This window comes from Phaenicophaeus curvirostris, chromosome Z, assembly GCF_032191515.1.
Source record: "Phaenicophaeus curvirostris isolate KB17595 chromosome Z, BPBGC_Pcur_1.0, whole genome shotgun sequence".
Classification (NCBI taxonomy): domain Eukaryota; kingdom Metazoa; phylum Chordata; class Aves; order Cuculiformes; family Cuculidae; genus Phaenicophaeus; species Phaenicophaeus curvirostris.
The window spans coordinates 45737656-45761142 of NC_091431.1; the positions used below are offsets into that span (position 1 = coordinate 45737656).

General features: G+C 37.3%; 1 protein-coding gene across 1 annotated transcript in view; it reads right to left on the reverse strand.

Moving 5' to 3' along the window:
* The window catches only part of KDM4C (lysine demethylase 4C), a 265420-nt gene that overhangs the window by 138434 nt on the left and 103499 nt on the right, over positions 1 to 23487 (reverse strand). Inside the window, 1 exon segment of the mRNA XM_069881261.1 lies at positions 2403 to 2596. Within this exon segment, the coding sequence (XP_069737362.1) occupies positions 2403 to 2596 (194 nt within the window).

Consider the following 23487-nt stretch of genomic DNA (forward strand, 5'->3'; position numbering starts at 1 on the left):
TTATGAATCATTACTTTGAACCTCAGACTAACCTTTACAAAAGCAATGAAAACGATTCAGTTGCACTAAAATCAGATGGCATTTCCAAACCCTGATGCTAATAAAACACTAGTGTGAATACCCTTGTAAAATCAGATTAGTTTAGAAGTATTTATACATATTTGAACACAAACAAGTATCTGAAAGAAGGAAAAAAATCTAATTACCAAATCTTTTGAATGGTTACAGTATCAAGCACCATAATACTGTGTGAAAAACAAAGCTGAAATTAAAGCTCCAGCATATTTTGCACACTCAAAAGCAGAAGGGAAAGGTTAAAGCAGAAGAAATGGCACCTTGTGTCAGAAACTTGCAATTTATGGGCTCGGAGTAAAAGTAACAGAGATCAGCCCAGTTTCAACACCTATGTCACGTGGGATATTTTTATATGCTTCATAATACATCAAGTTTCAAAACTCATAACACACTGGTGATAAAAGCCCAACAATGGCAAGTAAACCAGGAGTTTTACAAAGGTCCTGCACCTCAGACTACAGGTATCTACTTTGCTGTCCCCTGCATTTTATCCTATTCCACCAATGTATCTTTCAACACCCTCTGTAAAAAGCAGTAATTTCCAGGAAATTTGTCAAAGTATGAGATGCCCATAAGTTCATATTGTAACTTAACAGCAACTGTTATTACTGTTTACATACAGACATAGATGTTATATTGTAGCAAAGTACTTCAGCCATAAATGTCAAGAGTCAAGTTCTCCTTGTCACTATATTCATGAAGATTTCCATAGAAGGTATTTCTAATTTCACTCTGCTGGAACTTTTATTATTCTGTAACCAAAATGATGACAATCTCCATCAACACATTACACTAGAAATGAAGCTGAATAAATATTTTATCATCCTTTTGCAATACGTATTGTTACCATGCCTAAACAAAAGCCAACTCCAGTAATAAGCAGCATTGGAATCGTGTTTATTAACTTAGCTAAGTGTATGAAATCTGCCCACATGTTCCTATGACAAAACTTTCAATACGATTATTACAGAACTTTTGCTTTTAGTTAAGACTAGCTAACCATAATGGTACTGCAAAATTAATCACTGTGGGTTCAAGTGTAAGTTATGCTGTACAATACCTACAGTGAAACTTACTACAGAGCAAAGTGGCATTCAACTAGCTAAACAAAATGATTGCTTTCTCTGTGTCTGGTTAATACTATATATATATATGTATATATATATATATGTACTAACAAACTGGCTATCCAGCTGCTTCCTTGGTTGCCTTCCAGAACAAAATCAATGTTATATTTCTGAAGTATAATGTTCCTCTAGAGCAGCAGCTAGTCCCCTTCTTTAAAGCTGACTTTTTTGTTATTTTCCTCAAGAACTGTATTAACTTACCAAGAAAATAAGGAAATTCAGTTTAAGAACAACCTAAAAACATAACTACATTGTAAAAATTTTTGAAAGAGAAAAGGGTCTTAAAATAAAATCAGTACTATCCTTAACCCAGGAAACTGCAATCTGTTGTAAGTAGATACCAATAGAACTGCCCCCTCTAGGCTAGAAATTAAGTAGATTTTATTAGATAATGAAGAAGAAAATCTATAAAGATCCTGTTAAGTAAGACAGGAAAGCATTCATGTAAAAAAAATGCTTGTGCAATGCAAATAAAACCCACAATGCACACAAAGATCCAACTATGAAACAGCTTTAATAGGCCAAAGCTTTGAAAGCTTCAGTGACAAGCTAAGAAACTCCTTTCTCCTAATTTCCTTACTGGTGTCAGCGCTAACAACTGAGATACAGGCCTTCCTTATGACAAATTACGATCTGTGATTGATCTGTGGTAGACACAGAGAGGTTTCAGCTGCAGCACTGAGAGTGTGTCAAATAGGAACTAATATGTCCTTGAAGTTAGAAGGCAGTGACAGCTAAGACTATTGCCAGAGACTTCACGCAGCTGTTGGGATTCTGCCACAGCTTCATGATCAACTTTTCCAATTTAACCTCTACCTCAACTTCTCCCTTGTGTTTTGGTTGCAGAAGTCACCAGAAACAATGGCAACCACCCATACCTTGAAAATTTTAATGGAATAATCTCTGCTAAAGGAGAATTCTAAACATCAAGCTGGAATTCATTTTTTATGCTCTTCATACTCATTAACTTCAGCTCTACAGATAAGTTTTAAGTTCAATTAATTTCTCGCAGTCACTCTGAAAGTAAGACTTGTTTGTCCGAAAGTTCATCTTAATACAGAAAACAGAAAAACAAACTTCATCTAAAGCAAATGAATTCAAACAAAAGATCAGAGAAAGTGGCAAAAAAAAAAAAGAAACAAGAAGGAAACTGATGTCATACTGAAGACAATTAAATGGAGAATAAAGAAAAATAAATACCACTTGGGAAAGATCTTTATTTTCTTTCTTCTCTGTAGCCAGGTCTTTACTTCAGGTGTTGATTCAGGAGTTGGTTTTGTATGATCAATAGTATATAAATCCTTGCCTTGTTTCCACAGGTGGTATCTATCAGGCTGAAATTTCCTCACAAATATATCCATGGATATTGTCACCATGTCTCTCCTACAAGCGCACTGCAAGAGAAGACAGGAATTTATAAGTGACGAGTAATGGAATATGCTGCAGTTTGCAGTAAAGAAAGTCCAAAACTAAAATCCCATATGAAAACCGACTCTAATCAAAATTTTGCTTTTTCCCTCTTCTTCACTTCTTCAGCGGTTAAGGATCACAAATGTGACACACTAGGATTCCATGAAGGTATTTACGAACACTCTGCTGGTTGATTAACTCCTACAGGTTAAGAGCAAAAAGAAACAATAGCGTTTCTTTTTGCTGTATTAGCTGCTCTTGATAGTTCTAAGCCTAATACTACATCGAATCAAGACACTGCACATACTTTTAGTGGCATCACAATTTTCTTTTAAAAATAACCCATGTAGTATCCACCTGACCTAAAGGTCTTTACAGATATATACAATCCTAGCTGTTAACTCTTCTAAGTGAAATGCATATGAGTATCTTATGGAGTTACAGTTTTGCCCTGGTTCTTCTACAAAAAGGAGTAAACAAGCAAGAGAGCAATATTATGTATAAGGTCTAAAAGAGTGCATTATAAACATGTAGTCTGACTTTCTGTGCACTGCAGACGTTACAAACTCATTCAGTACTCTCCTCATCAACTTTACTCTAGTCTCTGAGTATAGTGCATTAAAGAACTTTTGCTCTGTTTTTCTTTGCAAACTATGAAAATGAGTGGAATATTTTAGATGCATTCAAACAATCTTAATGATGATCATGAAAATGCATAGGAGTCTTCGCTTGGAAATCTGCAGATGCTGTTACAACTTTCGAACTAAAATTACTGTATCTAATGCCTCCAAGATATTTACTATTAGGAGACTAGAATAAGTAAATTAATACACCTACAGCTTAAACTACTGTGGTGGGTTAACCTTGGAGGACTGCCAGGTGCCCACCAATCTGCTCTCTCATTTCCTCTCATCAGCAGGACAAGGTGGAAAATAAGATGAAAAAGCTCATGGGCTGAGATGAGGAAAGGAAGATCACTTAACAACTATCACAGACTCAACTGAAGGAAATTAAATCGACTTTTTGAGAAGAAAACTAAAACCAGCTTCACATATCCCTCTTTTTTGCAGGTTCAACTTCACTCCTGACTCTGGAGTCTGCAGGACTCATTCACATTTTCCTCACTCCTCTCTCTCACAGCTGCTGCACAGTGGTTTTTACCCTTTCATAAATAAGCTATCACATAGCTGCCACCAGAGTCACTGACAGACTCAGCTTCAGGTAGCACTGAGTTCATTTTGGAGCCAACTGGATCTGTTTTTACCAACGCATGGGCAGCTCCTGATCCCTTCTCACAGAGGCCACTGCTACAGCCCCCTCTGCACTTCCAAAGCCTTGCCAGGCAAACCTAGTACAAGTATTCAGGTTAAAAGGGCTCAGTGCTGGGTCCAGCCCCGTTCAATGTCTTTATTAATGACCTGGAGGAAGGCATCGAGTGCACCCTTAGCAAGTTTGCAGATGACACTAAGCTGGGTGGAAGTGTCGATCTGCTGGAGGGTAGGGAGGCTCTGCAAAGGGATCTGAACAGGCTGGACCGCTGGGCAGAGTCCAATGGCATGAGGTTTAACAAGGCCAAATGCCGGGTCCTGCACTTGGGGCACAACAACCCTGTGCAGTGCTACAGACTAGGAGAAGTCTAGCTAGAAAGCTGCCTGCAGGAGAGGGACCTGGGGGTGTTGGTTGACAGAGACTGAACATGAGCCAGCAGTGTGCCCAGGTGGCCAAGAAGGACAATGGCATCTTTGTTGTATCAGAAACGGCGTGGCCAGCAGGTCCAGGGAGGTTATTCTCCCTCTGTACTCGGCACTGGTGAGACCGCTCCTCGAATCCTGTGTTCAGTTCTGGGCCCCTCACCACAAGAAGGATGTTGAGGCTCTGGAGCGAGTCCAGAGAAGAGCAACAAAGCTGGTGAAGGAGCTGGAGAACAGGCCTTATGAGGAACAGCTGAGAGAGCTGGGGTTGTTTAGCCTGGAGAAGAGGAGCCTGAGGGGAGACCTCATTGCTCTCTACAACTACCTGAAAGGAGGTTGTAGAGAGGAGGGTGCTGGCCTCTTCTCCCAAGTGACAGTGGACAGGACAAGAGGGAATGGCCTCAAGCTCCGCCAGGGGAGGTTTAGGCTGGACATTAGGAAAAAATTCTTCAGAGAAAGGGTGATTGGGCACTGGCACAGGCTGCCCAGGGAGGTGGTTGAGTCACCTTCCCTGGAGGTGTTTAAGGCACAGGTGGACGAGGTGCTAAGGGACATGGTTTAGTGTTTGATAGGAATGGTTGGACTCGATGATGCGGTGGGTCTCTTCCAACCTGGTTATTCTATGATTCTATGATTCTATACTTTATTAGGCTTAAGTTTTATTCTTCCTTTACATAATTTCAGAAAAAAAAGAGCCAACTATTTCACATTGCAACTGCACAGTGTAGGTAAACTTTTCTTCTACACACCTGTATGGAACACCATGTGTGAGAGTAACAGTCAGGTGAAACCAGGAGAAGTCCTCATCTTTGTAAAGACAGAATGGATTTCTACAAAACTTACAACAAACCAACAGATTAGCAGAATTAAGCAAGTATTAGGCTGGCTTCTTTATAGGCTATATAAATCCCAATCCACAATGCCTACTCTGAGAATTACCTCATCAAGCTATTTTTCACTGATACATCTTCCTAATTGCTTTTAATGATTAAAGCTTTCTTCACAGCACAGTGGCAATTACATATTTATTGAGTAAGTATATTTTAAATAGTTTAGATTCTTTTTACCAGCTTAACTTCAACTGTTCAATAGATCATTTCACCCCCTATTTTCCACTCTTTTGCAATACTTTAAATGACTCATGTTCACCAATGTGAAAAAGGGGGTTTTGATAAACAACATTCTAAAACTGCTGCAACTGGAACTGTTTCCAGTGGCCTACCTGTTAAACAAGTGCATGCTAGGTACTGTTTGTTAGGGGGACAAGATTTAATAAATCCCAGTAGCAATAACTGTTCTTGCCATGGCATCAGGCAGTAATATACTTTCACTGACCTTCTGGCAACTTGTAGGCAGTGTTGCCGATACCTAGCAGTTAGCTAGCTGTGCAAACTTCAATAAAGCAAGCCTTGCTTTGATAAGTCACAGAGAGCACACCTACTTTTCCCTGACCCATCAAGTTAAATACAACAAAACTAGAAATTCAAAACATCACTCTTTATTAAGTTTCTTTTCATACACATTCTATTCACGTTTTAGGTAAAGAATAGAATAAAATATTGCTAATAAATTCATTGCTTGTATTCATACGTGCACAAGCAAAAAGTCCGCAACATTTTTAAAATAATCCAGTATTTAAATAATGCATTACAAACATCAAGTTTTTATTTGATTCCCATTTCAAATTTATTTCACAGTTACACATAATGCTACCTACACATTCCTATGCAAAAAAAAAAAATTATGTTATGTGGGACTGATCTCATCAGCATCACATACCATTGGAAAAATGTGGTTGCTTTCCTCCAATTCCTTTGAAACTTAAGCAACAGTGTGAAACATAGCTCAAAGAACACCATCTTTTCTTAAATGTTCCACTTCTCAGCCCTTCTTTCTCTTTATCTTTGCCTGTTACACCTTTTTGATTATGTTTTTCCTTTCTTTGTGACCCAGAAACCACCAAATTTATTATGAGATTCGCATCTACAAGAAGGGTTGGAGGGAGGACCCAGGAAACTACAGGCCTGTCAGTCTGACCTCAGTGCCGGGAAAAGTCAATGAACAAGTGATCTTGAGTGTTATCATAAAGCACATGCAAGAGAACCAGGTGATCAGGCCCAGTCAACACAGGTTCATGAAAGGCTCATGTGAATCATGTAAAGCACCATAATTTTCATGAAGTTTCTCTAAGGCATATGATAAAATTCTTGCAAAAGCTTGGTTCAGTTTGTCAAGATTTAAGATACACAAAATTCATCACTCTCGTATACCCTGTAGTTTATGTAAATGCTGAGTCAAACAGCAGGCTGAGTCAACCATTAGTTTGTTTACGTATCAAGAACCATTCTGATCTAACTGTTAACTTGAAATTCACAGAGGATAAGAACTACAAAAATTATCACCTAACAGATTTATTCTAGATTGTCAACCTACTGAATAATTTTTGGGCCAATATGGCTCTTAAATCGAATTTATGTCTCCCAAAGGCACTTCATTTGTACATTTGCTCAGCAAGGCAGAACAATGATCTTGAAGTTCTCTTTTCCAACCTAAACGATTCTGTGATTATTTGAATACTGATAAAACCTATATACCTGCCAACAGATAATGAAAACATCTGTAGCTCTATACACCTTCATTCCAGGAATTCCAGAATGTTGCCTACTGATAACAGAGAAGAAGCAGCCAGACTGCCATGGAAAGGCTTTTTTGTCAAGGTCACAAGGCTAGACACAGTCAGGACTGAGACTAAATTATATTTGAGTTTCAGTTCCCAGCTCCAAACCTTACATCTATTGCTAAACTGAAGAGAGGAACAGGGAATTATCTTCTCAGTTCTTAAAATAACTTTTTTTCACAGCTCTCCTACTACTCTCTCCCACAGAGAAAAAAAAAAAAAATATTAGTGAGCAGAAACAATTATATGGTCTTATCATATATTTTAAAAGGTAACAAAATCCCAGAAATTTCCAATAATCTGCCACAAATCCATTCCTCAAAAACAAGCAAATACAAACAGAAAAATCCTGTCAGAAAAAAAAACACAAAGAAAATGTGCCAAATTAGAACAAAGCTTTGTTCAAAAGAAAAGATTTTCTGTCACTTTTAAGTAAACCATAGGGCTGAGAACAATGCTGTCTTGATGCTTTGTGACACAGGTCGTTGAGGTTTGGGAAGGCAGGAGGGGATGAGAAAGTAGGATAAAATCTCAGAAAGATAGAAACTGTAGACTCCTCAATGGCTATTTCCTCTAACACATAAAAGCTGTATGGAAAACCCACCAAAAGTTTTCCTGACACGCTCTTGCTATAAGCCATCTTGCAGTCCTATGAACCAAATCCCTTATATGTTCCTATCAGGCTGCTGAAGCAGCAAGTTGAGCACAAAAACAGTAACAACTCCAAAAGAATGAAACCTACACACAGCCCAACACTTACTGTTACTATCTTGGAATACTGAGCTCAACTATTAAAATTACTCAAATATATAACTTGAAAACATATGAATCAAAAGAGTGGAACCAGTGCATTATGTATTTCAACTGCCGCAAAGAAGAAAAAGAAGCTGAACCAAAAGAAAAGTCATTGTATGAAGTATGCATTCAAAATAGGGTGAAACTACCCCTAGACATTTCTGGAAGAAATAGAATACAATTCTGTTGACTAAAGCTCTCATACAAAAAAAAAAAATAGACTCGCTGATGCAAAACAAAGCTCCTTCTAGCAAGCACTGCGTTATCAACAAATACATCATTGTCACTGAAGATCCTAGAGAAACATCTGCCAACAGTCAAGGAAAATTGAACCCATTCCTAGAAAATGTGAGTTTCCAGTTAACAAACATGACACACAAATAGAAAGGCTCAGTGTAAACAGAGATTGTATTCAATTTAAACTCCTAATGAAAAGAAATGTCATACCATTCAAAGCAATGGAACTTCCTTCCACACAAGTGAAGAAAAAAATAGAAGGAACAATGATGCTAACAAGCCCTTCTGGCTTATGGTTTCTAAAACAATGATAACCAAATGAAGGACTTGACAGAAGATGATGACCAACATTCCTCTTGCCTCAGATAATTTACCATGCCCTGGAGTGTGGAAAATAAACATTTCTTCACTATTCACTGAAGTAGTTATATTGCCACAGTGATGACAGTTTCTAAACTGACAACTTCGGACATAAGACAGGAACTTTCCTGAAAAAGATGTAACAAATCCATTCAAGTACTAGTCAAGCTTTTCAGAGAAGAGTGAAAACGAAACTCATGTAACTCTGCAGCTACCTCAGATGCACCTATTTTGTTTGTATGTTCATCAGCCCATAAAGAGAATGAGAGTTAGAGCAAACTAAATATCACCAAGCGTTCCAATACGTAAGAGTATGAAGCTGGTAAATAGAGTTCAGTGTGGAATGTGTAGGCTCATTATTAGATAAAACATTGAAAAACATTTATTAAGGTACCAGAATTACTTGCCATGTCTTTGGTTCAATACAGTTTATTAAATCAGTCCATAAAAAGACTGTTCTCTGTCCACCAGCTCTTTATCTCAATCCATTAGCTCTTTGTCTTAAAAAACTTTGTGTAGCTAGTATCTCCAAGTATTGGTACCACTTGGAATAAAAGCACTGACTTGACATTAGCCTATTCAGAAGTAGGCTAGATGGTCAAATGATTGATCCAAGAAATATCTGCTAGCATCAAAGACTGCACAGACAATAAAAAATATACACATTTGAAAAATTATTTCTGGCTCTCTGTCTGAAAGTCACTTAGTGATGCATTAGATAGGACTGCTCAGGTAATACAGAATGAAAAAAAGTGCAATACTGCTAAGTAATATTATCACATAGTACTGGACGCTAAACAAGCTTCAAAACCCAAACCTGTACAGCTATGTAAAATTACAGACACTCACATACATAAGTGGTATTTCTCCCACACTCATACATCCACAGAGGATCCTCCAGCCATCCTCTGAAGTGGGGAAGGTAGTACAACCAGAGATCTATGTGGTTACAAAGCATCAAAGAATCATTACTTTATTGGCTAGTCACTCCACTATTAATTCACTATTAACCCATTCATACCAGCTTATAGCGTATACCACTACAACTCCTTGGCATTAGGAGGTTGTGAAGAAGCATGTTCAAAGTAGTTTTGTCTTCATCAGTAAATAGCCACAGATGATTCTTGACATGTTAAGTGTGCTTAAACTAAAATTTACTATGCATTACTAGTTTTTAAATCTGCATACAACTGAACAGGTGTGCTAACTGGCAAATCCCTTAAAACACTTTTCAAGTATGGATAGGGCAAAAGGCTGTGTAGGTGAAGACAGAAGGCTTACAAACTACTAACAAAGGTGATGACATATTAAGAGGAAATTGCCAAATATGTTACCAAATGCTAATCAGTTGCAGCAATTAGATTCAAAAAGCATCACACTGTTATGGTGACTTTGCTTTTATCAAACAGGATGCTTAGTTTAGGGGTTTCTTCCTTTTCTTTTTTTAAACAGAATGTGTCATTTTGTCATTCATTTTAGGTGGCTGTAGAAGATAAAAGGATCTTTAAGATCTACATGCCTTCTTTCAATAATTACTTTCTAAAGTAATCAGAATTGCCATCAGCCAATTATTCCTTGCGTTTTGACAAAAGATCAGGATTCTGCTAGTGAGGAAATGACAATATCATCTGCTGCTGATTGAATTTTTGTGCCAAATGAATAGGAGATGTTTTCCCACAACACTGCTGAAAGATAAAGCATTTCTGTAGTGACATATCCTCCCCCACCCCTCCCAAGCCGCTGAAGAAGCTGTTGCTTTGCTGAGCCACGGGGTGGAGAGGAGCCATTGGTCTAGACTTAAGCTTATATTCTTGACTTAGAATTGTAACATTACAGGTAATAAACTTAAGTGTTAAATACAATTCTGCATCCTACTCTTGTCTACTTCAGTGTGTGACATGTAGTCATAAAGTGTAACACAAACGAATGAAGCTTCTATAGACAAATAAAAATATGGCTATCTTCACGTGGATTGGGCCCAAAATTTAGGATAAACAGTTCATTAAGAGTAGCAGTTTGATATTTTCAAGACAATCAGGTAAACAGATTTACCTCTTCATAACCAGTTCATTAAGGATATTAAATATGAGTATTTTTGACTATGGATTTTGGGTGAGTATAAAAACCTAAATACTGCATTTCTGATGTTATCAGAATATTTGGTTCATTTAGATAGACACAAGACTTTATGTATGCATAGAGTTCAGATTACTGTGAAATTTATTTTTGTTCTTATTTACAAAAAATTAAATGTATTTTTTTTACTAATTTTAGTTCATTTTTTAAAAAAACATATTTATACCATTTAAAATAAATAAAACTAACATTGAAATTTAAAGGTTTTAACTTCATAGAAATACCCTGTTTACATTTCATGCAAAGGAGTATTTTGTTACATGCCTTTCCCTCTGAGAAGCCTTTATAGGAAATTTGTTATTTGGCAGAGAGAGAACTGATAAATCAAACAAAAGGTCCTTTGTGATATCCAAGTTGCTTTTTAATCTGTGAAAAGTCTATTAATCAGACAGAGCATGTCCAAAGAGTGAAAGAGATTTCTGCATCAACTCTGTATTAACTTCCAATAGTCCCATACATTTATTTCTAAGGGATTTTCTATTCCCACCTGCAGCTAGCCTGAAATCTATCATAAAAAAAAAAAAAAAAAAAAGCTAGTATCAGTTCCATAGGCTGGCAGGCAGTGAAGACCAATCTAATATAACACAACATCATTCTGGATAGCTGTATTTCTGGTTTCAAAATACTCACATCTCTGTGTTTTATATAGCAACACTGAAAATAAGGCTGTAAATATAGATGCCTAGAAGGAAACCACTATATGCGATCTTTTATTTATGTCTTGAAAAATGCCTTCTTACAGTGATCTATAAACTGTCCAGATCAAAACCTAAATAAATATGTTCTAGATTCATAAATATATTATTCAGAAAAAAAAAGGGGGGGGGGGGGGAACCACCCACAAAAATGTGAACAGCAGCAGCTTTCCATTAAGAAATGTAAAAGCCATTTTTCCTGGTTGTTTTACACAGTAAATTCAAGCAGGAAAACCAGGTGGAAAAGAAGAAGAAAAAAAAGATAAATATGAAATAATATTGACTATTCTAATTCTGCACTACGATAGTTTTATATAAATTCAGTATTACAAAACTTACATATATGATCAACTCAAGCCCTATTCTGCTCTTAAACTTGCACTAAATAGGTATGGGTTTTGTCTGTGTAATCAGATAGTTAAACTATTTCTTACAAAGCAAACCACCTTAATGTGGTACACAACTTGCAGCAGGAGAATCAGAATTTGTTATCCATTTCCATTATTCTTAAAAGATCTTTTCCTTGCTCACTGCATATCTAAACAGCTACCAGTATTTAAATTAAAGAAAATAGCTTACATTCTTTTAACAGTTCCAACTCGACAAACAGAATTGAGTACAATGTCAATGCACCAGAACTCCATTTAGAAGAATTCATAATGGAGGCAAAATCCTCAGCTGCAAAGTCTAAAATAGAAGACCTACGATGTTGGTGTTCAGTCATGTGTGTTCAGAATTAAAGTGATGCTTCCTTGCAGACCTTCAAGAGTTTAGGTAATATAACTCTATGTTCTGATTTGCAGGTGCTTTCTCTTAAGTTCAGGTCGAGGATTCTAACACGAATACACTTCATATTGCCCTCAAAGAAATAACCACATTCATTAGATTCAAGCAAAAGCTGTAGTTGTGTCTTTTACACATCTTGATGGCAGAACCAAAGGAAAAGAAATCGAACTATGCAGAGAATAAAACAGAACATGTAAACATCTTCAGTAAAGGATGAAAACAAGCACAGAATTTTTATTTTTCTCCTAATGCTCTTCCCTTATTCCCTGTTAAGCATATGTAAGTGCTTTAAGTCCAAATTCTAGAAAACAGCACTTGAAAGTTGTGTTCAGCATGGGTCTCTGAATACTTGATAGGGTTATTTTTTATTTATATTGCATGTGATAAGAAGAAATTAGATAACTAAATTTTAACATTCCATGGAGGAATGATAATGGCATTCTGATGATGTCAGAATAGTTAGTATAGAACTTTTGTGTTTACTTTTCCAGTGTGATCAGCATCTTATTTTATTGTGCAGATGTCACTCTACCAAATTATTATCAGACTGTTCCATCCGTAAGTAGATAATTCTATGCCATATGTTTGTATAGGAATTAAGATTCTTGCACTGGAACATAACATATCGCTCTTTCACACTAAACTACAGTTAAAGATTTAATGCTTAACAGACACATGCAGCGAACACACAACCTATTGATGGGAAGGATGTGACACAAAAAATGGAACATTACTTGGTGTTCTTTTCAACTGCAACCAACCTTACTGGAAAAGCACTAGTAATTTTAACTCAAGACATGTAGAATTATGAAATCATAACAAGGAATATAGAGGGACTGTTAATCACATGAGAAAATGCAGTTTCTTCAGCTTCTGTTGACTTCAATGGAAGGTAAGAAGGCACCATGTAAATACGGGTAGCTTAAGGGCAAAGTAAAACTAGTTTAAAGAAAGGTACAAAAAAAGAAAAAATAAGTTAGAAGAAATTATAAATAAAGATCACAACCTCAGTCATAAATACTGGAGGTTTCTTCCCCAAATTCATCATGAGCATATGTGACATGTTCATGTTACAGGAAAAAGTAGCAAGACAATCTTTTTATAAAATTATGCACATCATCTTTAAATTGTTTTTCTGTGAAACTTTTCCTCATCAAATACATCATCTACCATATTTACTCTTAAAAATGCAAAATGACTACTTCAACCTTCTTCACTATTGCACACTAACAAATACAGATGGAACTGTGATGATTTATTGTATGCTACATCTTCTTTTTGAAGGATAACATTCTTGAAGAAAATGTCAACTGCAGTAAGCAGAACTGCTAAAAAGGTCTACCAAAAATTAACAACATTCTTCATATAGTATCAAGTGGAATGAGACAAATAATCTAACAAAAGGCCCACAATTACCAGAGGAATTTCCTCAACTAACCTCTTTATCTAGGTACCTACCAAATGTGGTTCGGATGACTTTCATGATGACTACAGAGGAAATGGAAAAAATAAACAAAAAAAAATACCAAGCAGTATACTGCAAGTATCATAGAATCATAGAATCACCAGATTGGAAAAGACCCATCGGATCATTGAGTCCAACCATTCTTATCAAATACATTAGAAAAGCCATCCAACAAAACACTAGTTAGTGTTCTTATTTTTTCAGGATAGCTTTTAAGCAGTTTGAGATTTTATTACTGTTCCATTTCCTGGGACTGTAATAAGCAACATTCCAGTTTAAAGGAAGTAAAACCAAGTGGTTCTACTGACAAAACTACAGCAGAACAAAGATGGCTATTGCAAAGATTGCTACTGCACAAGCAAAGGGTAATTTTTTGCCCTTTCTTGTCCTCCTTCTTTGACACTTAGCACTCATCTCTGTAAAACGTAAGTCTAATCCATTCCTGTCATATGCTTTCATAATTCTGGTTCATGTCCATAGAATTACTCCTGTGCCAAATGTCTTTTTCCCCACTTGACCTACCAGGTTGCATGCTCTAATACTAAGAACAGAAAAGGTATTTTGTTATGTCTTTCTAATCTGTTTTTAGAGGATCCCAATCTGGAACTTCACTTTCACCAGGCCTAAAAATTTCATTGTAATACTAGCCTAAATTTCATAGGTTGCCTATGTGCTTTGTTCCTCTTGGCATCAAGGTGAACACTTTCATGTTTGCAAGAATTATGTTTCTAAACCTATGAGGTTTGCAACAGAACCAGATGATGTGCTTACCCAGAATTCAAGTACAGTGCCATGGATCCATCCAATAAACACAGAAATTATGCCCACAGAGAGAAAATCAGAAAGCTAAAATGTCATTACACATAAAATTGTAGCTTCCTTCTCAATTCCACTTCTGTGCCTGTGCTATCTATTCAACTCTGCTCTGGTCAGTAAACCAAGGTTTTCAATTTGCTTTCAAATGAGAATGCTCCTTTTTCAACAACCTTTTTCATTAACTTTACTTGAACATAAGTGATCAGAATTGCATAGTCTTTCTGATGAGTTTTACTATGGTCTTATATAATAGCAGTGGTACTTTTGTATGACCACTACAAAACCAAAGAAAAGTTGTTACTGACTCTATCTACAGTTGCATTTCTTTTACTCAATAACATTTTGTAGGGTTCTCACAGATACAGCTAAGTAGACCCAAGGTCTTGATGGTACTTCATCATTTTTAAGTGATGAGGTCCCAGCTGCCAGCAATTGATCCTGCTACCTATAGCATAGAGGACCATCTTTTAAAACCACTAAAGAAGTAAATTAAATTGAAGTATCTGACATTGCAGTGGCTAGCATGTGTCCATGAGAAGATGTGACCCAGCACTCCTATTTCTGAGCAATATCACACAGAACTAAAGAGACTGGTTTTCTCCACATTTGATTAGATACACATAGTAGAAGTGTGAAAGGATTGAATATTTGCAAGAGAAAAATTTAGTAAAAAGCTTCTCTCAAGAAGAAGGCTATAGTTTCAGCATTTTAAAACAGCAGTTACTAATTTCTTCATCAAACACAATCATTTTAAAACATCCATATCAAACAGCAAAAAATTAACAATGACGTAAGTCCCACTACCACCACTCCACACCACCTTAGGCCCAGATTTATTTCATAAATTTAATGCTTGTGTGCAACATTTCCTTCTAGCGGACTTTGTCTGCAATCCTGTTAACTCAAAAAAACCTATTTGCTCCAGTTGCATTTCTCAGTTTCTAGGAAACAAGTTTCTCCAAACCTGAAAAAGTAGCAACTATTTTACATTTGAATGAAATGAAGGAAGAGTATATTTGTAATAATTACAGGCGAAGACATCTGTCTTGGATTCTTCTGCCTCACCTAGCAGAGCTCTTTCTCTGATGCAACCTGAAAGTTCATGATTCTCACAGCAGGCTAGCCAACAGAGGAAAGAATGCCTAAATCTGTAACCAGGCTCAAACTATGCACTGTAGCTAGTTGGCCTGTCTGCAAGTCTTTGTTTCAGAATCTGTGACCAGCAATTAACACAGCCTTTCACAGCTCTTCTAAACCAAAGAAAGTTTTAATCTTAAAGGAACAGATAATTCTGAATTGAAAATAAGGTTTAAACAATGGAACATTGTCCATGGATATATTTTCCACAAGCCTAGCCCAACTGCCTCAGATCATGCATGCAGCCTCAATCTCGTCAGCTGCTTGTTCTTCTGTGAATAAACACTTTCCAGACAACAATACCTTTTTAACCATTTCAGTTGTCTGAATTAACTTCTCTAAGCCATCACAAGCAAACACCTCCTTACATGCCAGGCTTGGAAGGTTTCTCAATTAAAAATGTATGCATTGTTTTTTATCCTGACAAGTGGGAGATTTGGTCACTGAACCATAACAATAGGCTCATGGTAGTTTCTTTAACAGACTATTGAATTACAATATTGTGTATGCAGCACATTTCAACACAATCTTTTCCTTGCTGCAAGATAAGATCTCATACACTGATACTGAGCTGCTCTGCATGTTTTACAGGCTTCAGTTCAAATACAAACTAAAGCTACTCCTACTCACAAACATACACCATATTCAAAACGCTTTCTTCCCTCCTCATGTGAAAAACACACCAAGGTGCAGCGTGCACAACATGTGACGCACATTATGAAAGCTAGTAGTTACAGATGACAGGAAGACTTTAACATTTACCTTGTTCCCATATCTGGAATTTCTTTCATATTTTACAGCATGCTCTTAAACACCAGTTTGCTTCCTCATTTTAACATAAAATAGTAACATCTCCACAGAACAATTAATTGTCTCCCCAAAAGTTTGACAGCAGTTTTGAAAACAAATCAAGATTTGAAAAAATCCAGGGAGTAAAACTTTTGTGCATTTCAATACATTATATTTTCAACAATGTCAAGAATATTTTAACTGTGAAGAATGGTCTTACCTACTTTACAGTGATTAACTACTAATTGATAAAAAGATGACAATGCTTTCTACTATTGTAGAACCAATGCACTTTCTTAAAAACTCACCTAAATTATCACAGTACTTTAACCCAAGGCCTTACTCATAGAAGGAAATTACAGAATTGGGTCAAACTGCACCCAGAGGTTACCAAACAACATTATGGAGAATCACTGTGAGACAGGCAAGTAAATAAGATAAAGAAAAACTTGCCACTATGTAATTTGTACTAAAACAGAACATTAAATAAAACGGAAACTATAATTCAGTATTTTTAAAAGTTATATTCGATTAATTCAGTATTTTTAAAAGTTATACTTAATTCAGCCTTTTTTTCTGTAGCTCAAAAACAATTACAAAATGAAATGCTAGCACCCCCACAGCCAAATTCTCATCAGAGATGTGGATTTTCTTTGGCTTTCATGCTCCAGTTTTGCTATTAAAAGACTCAGAAAACAGCCAAATGTAAGTGTGACTTGGTCCTGATTGGCAGCAGAATCTTCTTCAGAATCTTCATTGCTATCTCCAAAGGTACCCAGCTTGAAAAAAAGTATGTCTAGAAACTTGTTTAAATTCCAAGTATAAAAATGTTCTTCAAAAAGGGAAGAAAGATGCATGGAAGACTGATTAAAAAGTACAGACCAAAGACATTCGTCCTTCCACCCTTGAATGCTCAGGCTTATTTAAAGTCACTTAGAAACTTCCAGGTAATATTTTCTGTTTCTGGAAATCATCAGTGCTTATTGGGCCATCACCCAAAGCAACCTAAACATGTACAAATGACAAACTAGCTTCCTCTTCAGTTTGACTGAGGAATGTGTCACCTTGCTTATTTAGTGAAATAGTGCTGCTCAGAGAATACAATTATTTTTTTTAATCACTCCAACGGTATTTGTAACTCTGTCATCTGTAATAAGGTAAAATAAACAGATACTATTGAGCATATAATGAAAGTTGATAACCTAGTCAAACATAGCAGAATGCCATTTTTCTAATATCAGTTATTGTACACCAATGACATTGTGCATATTCTATGAAGCACTGGAGACAGGGTTATTAACATGCAATATTTGTCTGATTTGCTACATATCATAAATCGTACATTACTCCTAGTTTTATAGTGGCGTGGCAACACTCTTAATGGATACTGATACAGTTTGATAGTTAACACACAGATTGGGACAATACAGCACCAGCACGCAGCATGCTTTACTGCCTCAGGTTAAGGCCACCTACAAGAAAAAAACAACCCAAACCAAAAGAAACACCATCACCCTAGCAAGCCAGTCCGTTCCCCCTTCAAAGCCAAAAGCAGAACCATTCACTTCATTTCGCAGGACTGATTTGGTTTTTTTTAGCGGGGGGTCTTGAACTTTTAGTGAAGCAACACAGTTCAGAAAACAGAGGTCTCATTACTATCTCAAATACCCAAAATCAGGCTCTGTGTTGAAGACTACCACTGAACATCCACTTTCTTTATCATTACAGAAAAATATCAATTAATGGATCGCACTGATCAGTGAAAAATATTATGTAAGAAAACAACTCACAAAATAGATGCCCCTACAGCCATTATTTACTAGTCAATTAAATACCCTGGTGCACCAAGCAACTGGAATTCTACTGCCAGTATTTGCTCTGGTCCTTATGTAAAATAATAATATATTATCTTTACTTTTACATAACTCTCCTCTTTACATATTTCATTTTGTAAGGAGCAAGGAAGGAAAGTAGCACAGCACAGAGTCCAGACTTCAGGAGAGCAAATATCAGGTTACTTAAAGAACTTAAACATGGGATCATAAAGGAGGCAGCTACAAAGGATAATGCAGTTAAGGAATACTGACATATGTTAAGGGAAACCATCTTCCAAGTCCATGGATGGTTTTTCCTGATACTCAGGAAAATGACAATGTTTAAATGTAGCAGGAGCTGGGTTAGTTAAGTAACTCAAGACTGAGCTCCAATGCAACAAGGCAGCAGTATCGGAATTGGACTCAGGGAAAGACTACAAAAGAGGAACTTTAGACATGTAGAGATGGTGTTAGGAGAGCCAAAGCTCATCTAGAATTGATAGTTTTGAGGGACATCAAATGGCAACAATAAATTCTACCACTGCTCTATGAACAGAAGGCCGAGCATGTAAAGAGTGTGCTCTTTGTTGAATGGAGAGAGTGGTTTAGTAACAAGAGGCAAAACCAAGACTGAGGTGCTTTCTTTGCTGCAGTCTTCACAAACTCCCTCCACCTTTTGTGTTTAGTAGTAGACTACAAAAAGGAGATGAGCAGTGAGAGTCAGGAATTGCTGCCAAAACTCAACCCATCCAGCTCCATGCAACTGATGCACTGCATCTTAAGTACTGGCCAAAATCATAGAATCATAGAATCATAGAATAACCAGGTTGGAAGAGACCCACCGCATCATTGAGTCCAACCATTCCTATCAAACACTAAACCATGCCCCTTAGCACCTCATCCACCCATCCCTTAAACACCTCCAGGGAAGATGAATCAACCACCTCCCTGGGCAGCCTCTGCCAGTGCACAATGACCCTTTCTGTGAAAATTTTTTTCCTAATGTCCAGCCTAAACCTTCCCTGGCAGAGCTTGAGGCCATTACCTCTTGTCCTGTCCCCTGCTGCTTGGGAGAAGAGGCCAGCACCCTCCTCTCTACAACCTCCTTTCAGGTAGTTGTAGAGAGCAATGAGGTCTCCCCTCAGGCTCCTCTTCTCCAGGCTAAACAACCCCAGCTCTCTCAGCCCCTTCACCAGCTTTGTCGCTCCTCTCTGGACTCTCTCCAGAGCCTCAACATCCTTCTTCATAGCGAGACTGCTTTCTGTCATCTTTGAAATGTTGTGGAGATTACAGGGAAAAGGACTAGTGACTGGATAACAGCAAATATTGCACACATCTTCAAAAGCAGGCCAAAAGAGTAGTCCAGAAACCGCAGATCAGCTGACCTTCTTAGGTCTCAGGGAAAACCATTAAATATTAGAATACACTCCTGGGCATCAAGGATGAATCATGCCTGAACAACTTGTTTGACTTCTCTGATAAAATTACCAGATTTGTGATTGTCAGTGGATACGATTCACCTCAATTTTAGCAAGGTTTTCAACACTGTCTCTCACAACACTTTTCCATCCAAGTTTATATCTTATACTCTGGGTGGACAGACAACTAGATAGGTAAAATGCTAATCAGATGGACAGGCTAGAAGAGTTGTGGTTGGGTCATAGGCTATCTGGAGACCAGAAACAAGCAAACTACTGCAAAGGTCTGTCCTGGGATCTGACTAATGTTTCTGTCAGTGGCCTTGAGAAGGTAATCAAACACACTGTCAAGTTTGCAGATGACACCAAAACGGGCAACCAGCTGACACGCAAGGGCAGAGCTGATGTTCAGAAAGACACAGACAGGTAGAAGGAATGAGCATAATGAAATTCAGTTTGTCTCATAAATGTGGAATCCTGTCCCTAAGAATGCAGAGCCCTTGGCAATAACACAGGCTGGGGATGGACAGGCTGAGGAGTAGCTCAGTAAAGACAACTCTGGAGACCCTTGCAAGCAGCAATCAAAAAAATTAGTTTATACCAGCAAACTCAGGCATAAGCAAGAGCCAGCAGCACCTTGAATTCCACAAACAGCAGGATAAACAGCACAGAATCATAGAATCACTAGGTTGGAAAAGACCCACTGGATCATCGAGTCCAATCACTCCAACCAATCACTAAACCATGCCCCTCAGCACCTCAGGTTAAGGGAAGTGACTACGACCCGTGCAGCGTTCCCTCCCATTCTGAAAATGCAGATAAAAAGGACTGAGTTTAGCAGAGATTCGCTGAGACAGTGAAGGACAAGAGCACTAGCTGGCTGAGTGAGATGAGCTTATTTAGCCTGGAGAAGGGCTGAGGTGGTTTCAGGGAGGAACCAACAGCAATATCTATGAGGTTACCAAGACAACAGAGACAGAGTGCAGCATCACAGGAGGGTGAGAGACAGTAAGCATTAACTGAAATACAAGAGATGCATAGTGGAGCTAAGGAGAAATTTTTTTGCCACGAGGACAGCCTGGAAGTGCAGCCAGGGCCCTGAATTATTCTATGATCCTATAAAACATAAAACACAGTTGACCACCCATCTACAGATCTTTGCATGCCAGGCTTATACCTGAAAACAATAAACATACACTGAAAAAGGTAACTTCCACATGGTTTAAAAGCCAGTAATTTTTCCCCAGCAGAGATTATGCATGGTGATTTTGAAACTTTCAGCTACAATTTGAATTTCTTTTTAAAAACGTCACTAGTTATCAAGAGAGGACAAATGAAAGAAATTGGTTGTATTTGGAGGTAAAATCCGGGAATGATTGTTTAACAAATCCATAAACCTAAAGAGCTTTAAAGAGCTGCATATTCTTCTGGGAGGGAGAAAAAGGAAATACTTATCGCATTACACTGATAAAGTGTAAGATTGGGGCGGGGGGTGGGGGGACACGTGCGTGGGAGGTAATCACTAAACAAGATAGCTCAGCAGACCTAGTTAAAACACCTCACTTGATCTCTCAGCAAACAGCACTGAGGATTTCTCCTGAATTAATTTAAAACCTATCATTGCTGAATACAAAGAAATTTCAACTGTTAAATGTACAGGTTAACATGCATTTGGGTGAAGCTACAGTAAACTAGAGTGCAAAGACATTTCATCTCTTCTCCTATATAGATTACTTATTATTCTCATGTCTTCATTTTTCAGATGCAATATTAGCAGTTACAATTCGCTCACATTTTTAATGACTACCCAGTCTGATATTTTGTATTAAAATTAAATCTTTAGTCATAAACCATAAACAATCTTCCTATTGATGTAGTTTTCCTTGATATATTTAAGCTTTCTCATTCTTCGTCAGACTTTATGACCACCCAGAGCAATGCAGTCCTTCTTGCTACTTAATAAGTAATGTATTTTTATTAAGAAAAAAACAGACTGTCTGAAGAAAAGAGCTATCATTAATAGCATCAACATTCAGATATAAAATTCCATCAAGGGTTGAATAATTCAATGATTCAGTATGTGCAACTTTTGATAGGTTTATATCCTGCCTTTCATGGATATCTGAACAAATCACGGCAGCTGGCTGTACAGCATTGCTGTACTTTTAACCTACTGTGAGGCCTCAGTAATGAGGCACCAGCATATTGGCAGAGATGGTACAGCTGATGCCCTTTTCATATCCACTGTCCAGACAGAAGCTATGCAACAACCTAGTCCGCAAATGGGAAGAACACAATTTAGGGAAGACAACACAACCACAGCTGAAGGAAAGAGAGTGGTATGACAGGGGAATTTACCAAAAAAATGCACTACAAAACTACAGTATACCTCTCTGTACTATGCTCAGGTAAAGATGTCCCACGGTAGTCCAGCTACTGCAGAGTGCTTGCACAGACCTCCAGGCAATTTGCAATCCTCTCCAACAGCCAAATTAGCCTGAGTAAATTCATTCCCGCACAGGACTTTCATAAGCATGGCTGATCTAAAGCACTACCACAAAAAAAAAGAAAAAGCACAGAACTTTCCTCCAACTACAATATTTTAACATAGAACTTACTTTTGGCTTCAGCTGCACCAAGTTTGTTGGATTGGTTTCTGGAGAGTAAGCAACTGTCATAAACCAGGCTTCTCAGATCGAACGATTCACTATTATCCTTCTAAAAAGCATGAGGTCTGAATTCAGGCATCTCTTAGGTACAGGCAGAAATGTTTTACACAGAAATTCCGTAATCCCTTAAACAACGTTTAGCAGCAAAATATACAGAAAAAATAGATTTAATGTTTTTCCTGTGGCACAGTGACCTCAGTGACAGTAATTTTGGGCACAACATTCGTAAGTCTTTTTCAGTGCAGAGTGATTTTGAAAGCCAAACCAAACAGTTCCAGAGAACAGAGTAATAATTAGAAGGAATACAAGCGTGGGGTTATATATATATATATAATCGCTCCTTCCCTCACCACTGAATCTGAAGACAGCTCACTTAGAAATAATTTGAAAAACGCATTGCTTAAAATTGCAATTAATATCAAAATACTAAGTATTTTCATATAAAATATGTTTTTATAACATCAACCAGAAACTCTTTTGTGTTTATACAGGAAAAAGATGGTACAATGCCAGCTTATGTCAACATGCCTGTACTAGCCTTCATGAACAAGTAAAGGTTAAAAAGAAAAAGCGGGGAGAGGAAAAGAAATAACATACCTTAAGCTTTAACAATACTTAGAAAACAACACAGTTATCCACAGCTACCAGAAAACAAGAAACAAGTATTCTCATTTTGCAGACATTAAAATTACAGAAATACACTATTACTTAAATAAGTACACATGCACCAGCACAGGTTATGATTAACTTCCATTTTGCAGTTTGGCATGTCCAACAAGCCAATGCTGGTTAAATTTAATGCACACCACACCTCAAACCTTTCTACAGAATGCCTCAGTCCAAAAAGCAACAATGTTTTCTTCATAGAATACGGTGTACCTTAATAATAAGCTAGGGTATTCAGAGAATTGCAGTTACACTGTGCTTGTCCCTATGGACAGAAAGACATATCTTGAATCCCCAGTATAAGACCCAAAGCCAAAAGCAGCATAGCTGTAATATAACATTTTTCAATGTAAATGTGACTCAGACATTTAAGTAAAGATGGATTCCAAAATGAAATATAGCAGAGAGATTAGCAAAGCCACTAACGATTCAAATAACAGTGAATTCTCCAAGGGTTCAAGCTTATCTGAGTCTCAGCAGCAGCATAATACAGCATAAGTCCAAAACACAGATGTAGGGATTTTGAAGCACTGCAGCTACTGGATATATAACACTAAATAAATAATCTTCATGAAAATGTAATTTAACAATTCCTACATGATGAACGTTTGTTTCAAGATTAAAATTAGAATAAAAGCAGAAATCAAACACTGTCTAAATAATATAAATGACAGTATTGGGTGCCTGTGACAAGGTGTTGGTAGGGCACAGTTGCAGGGGTAGC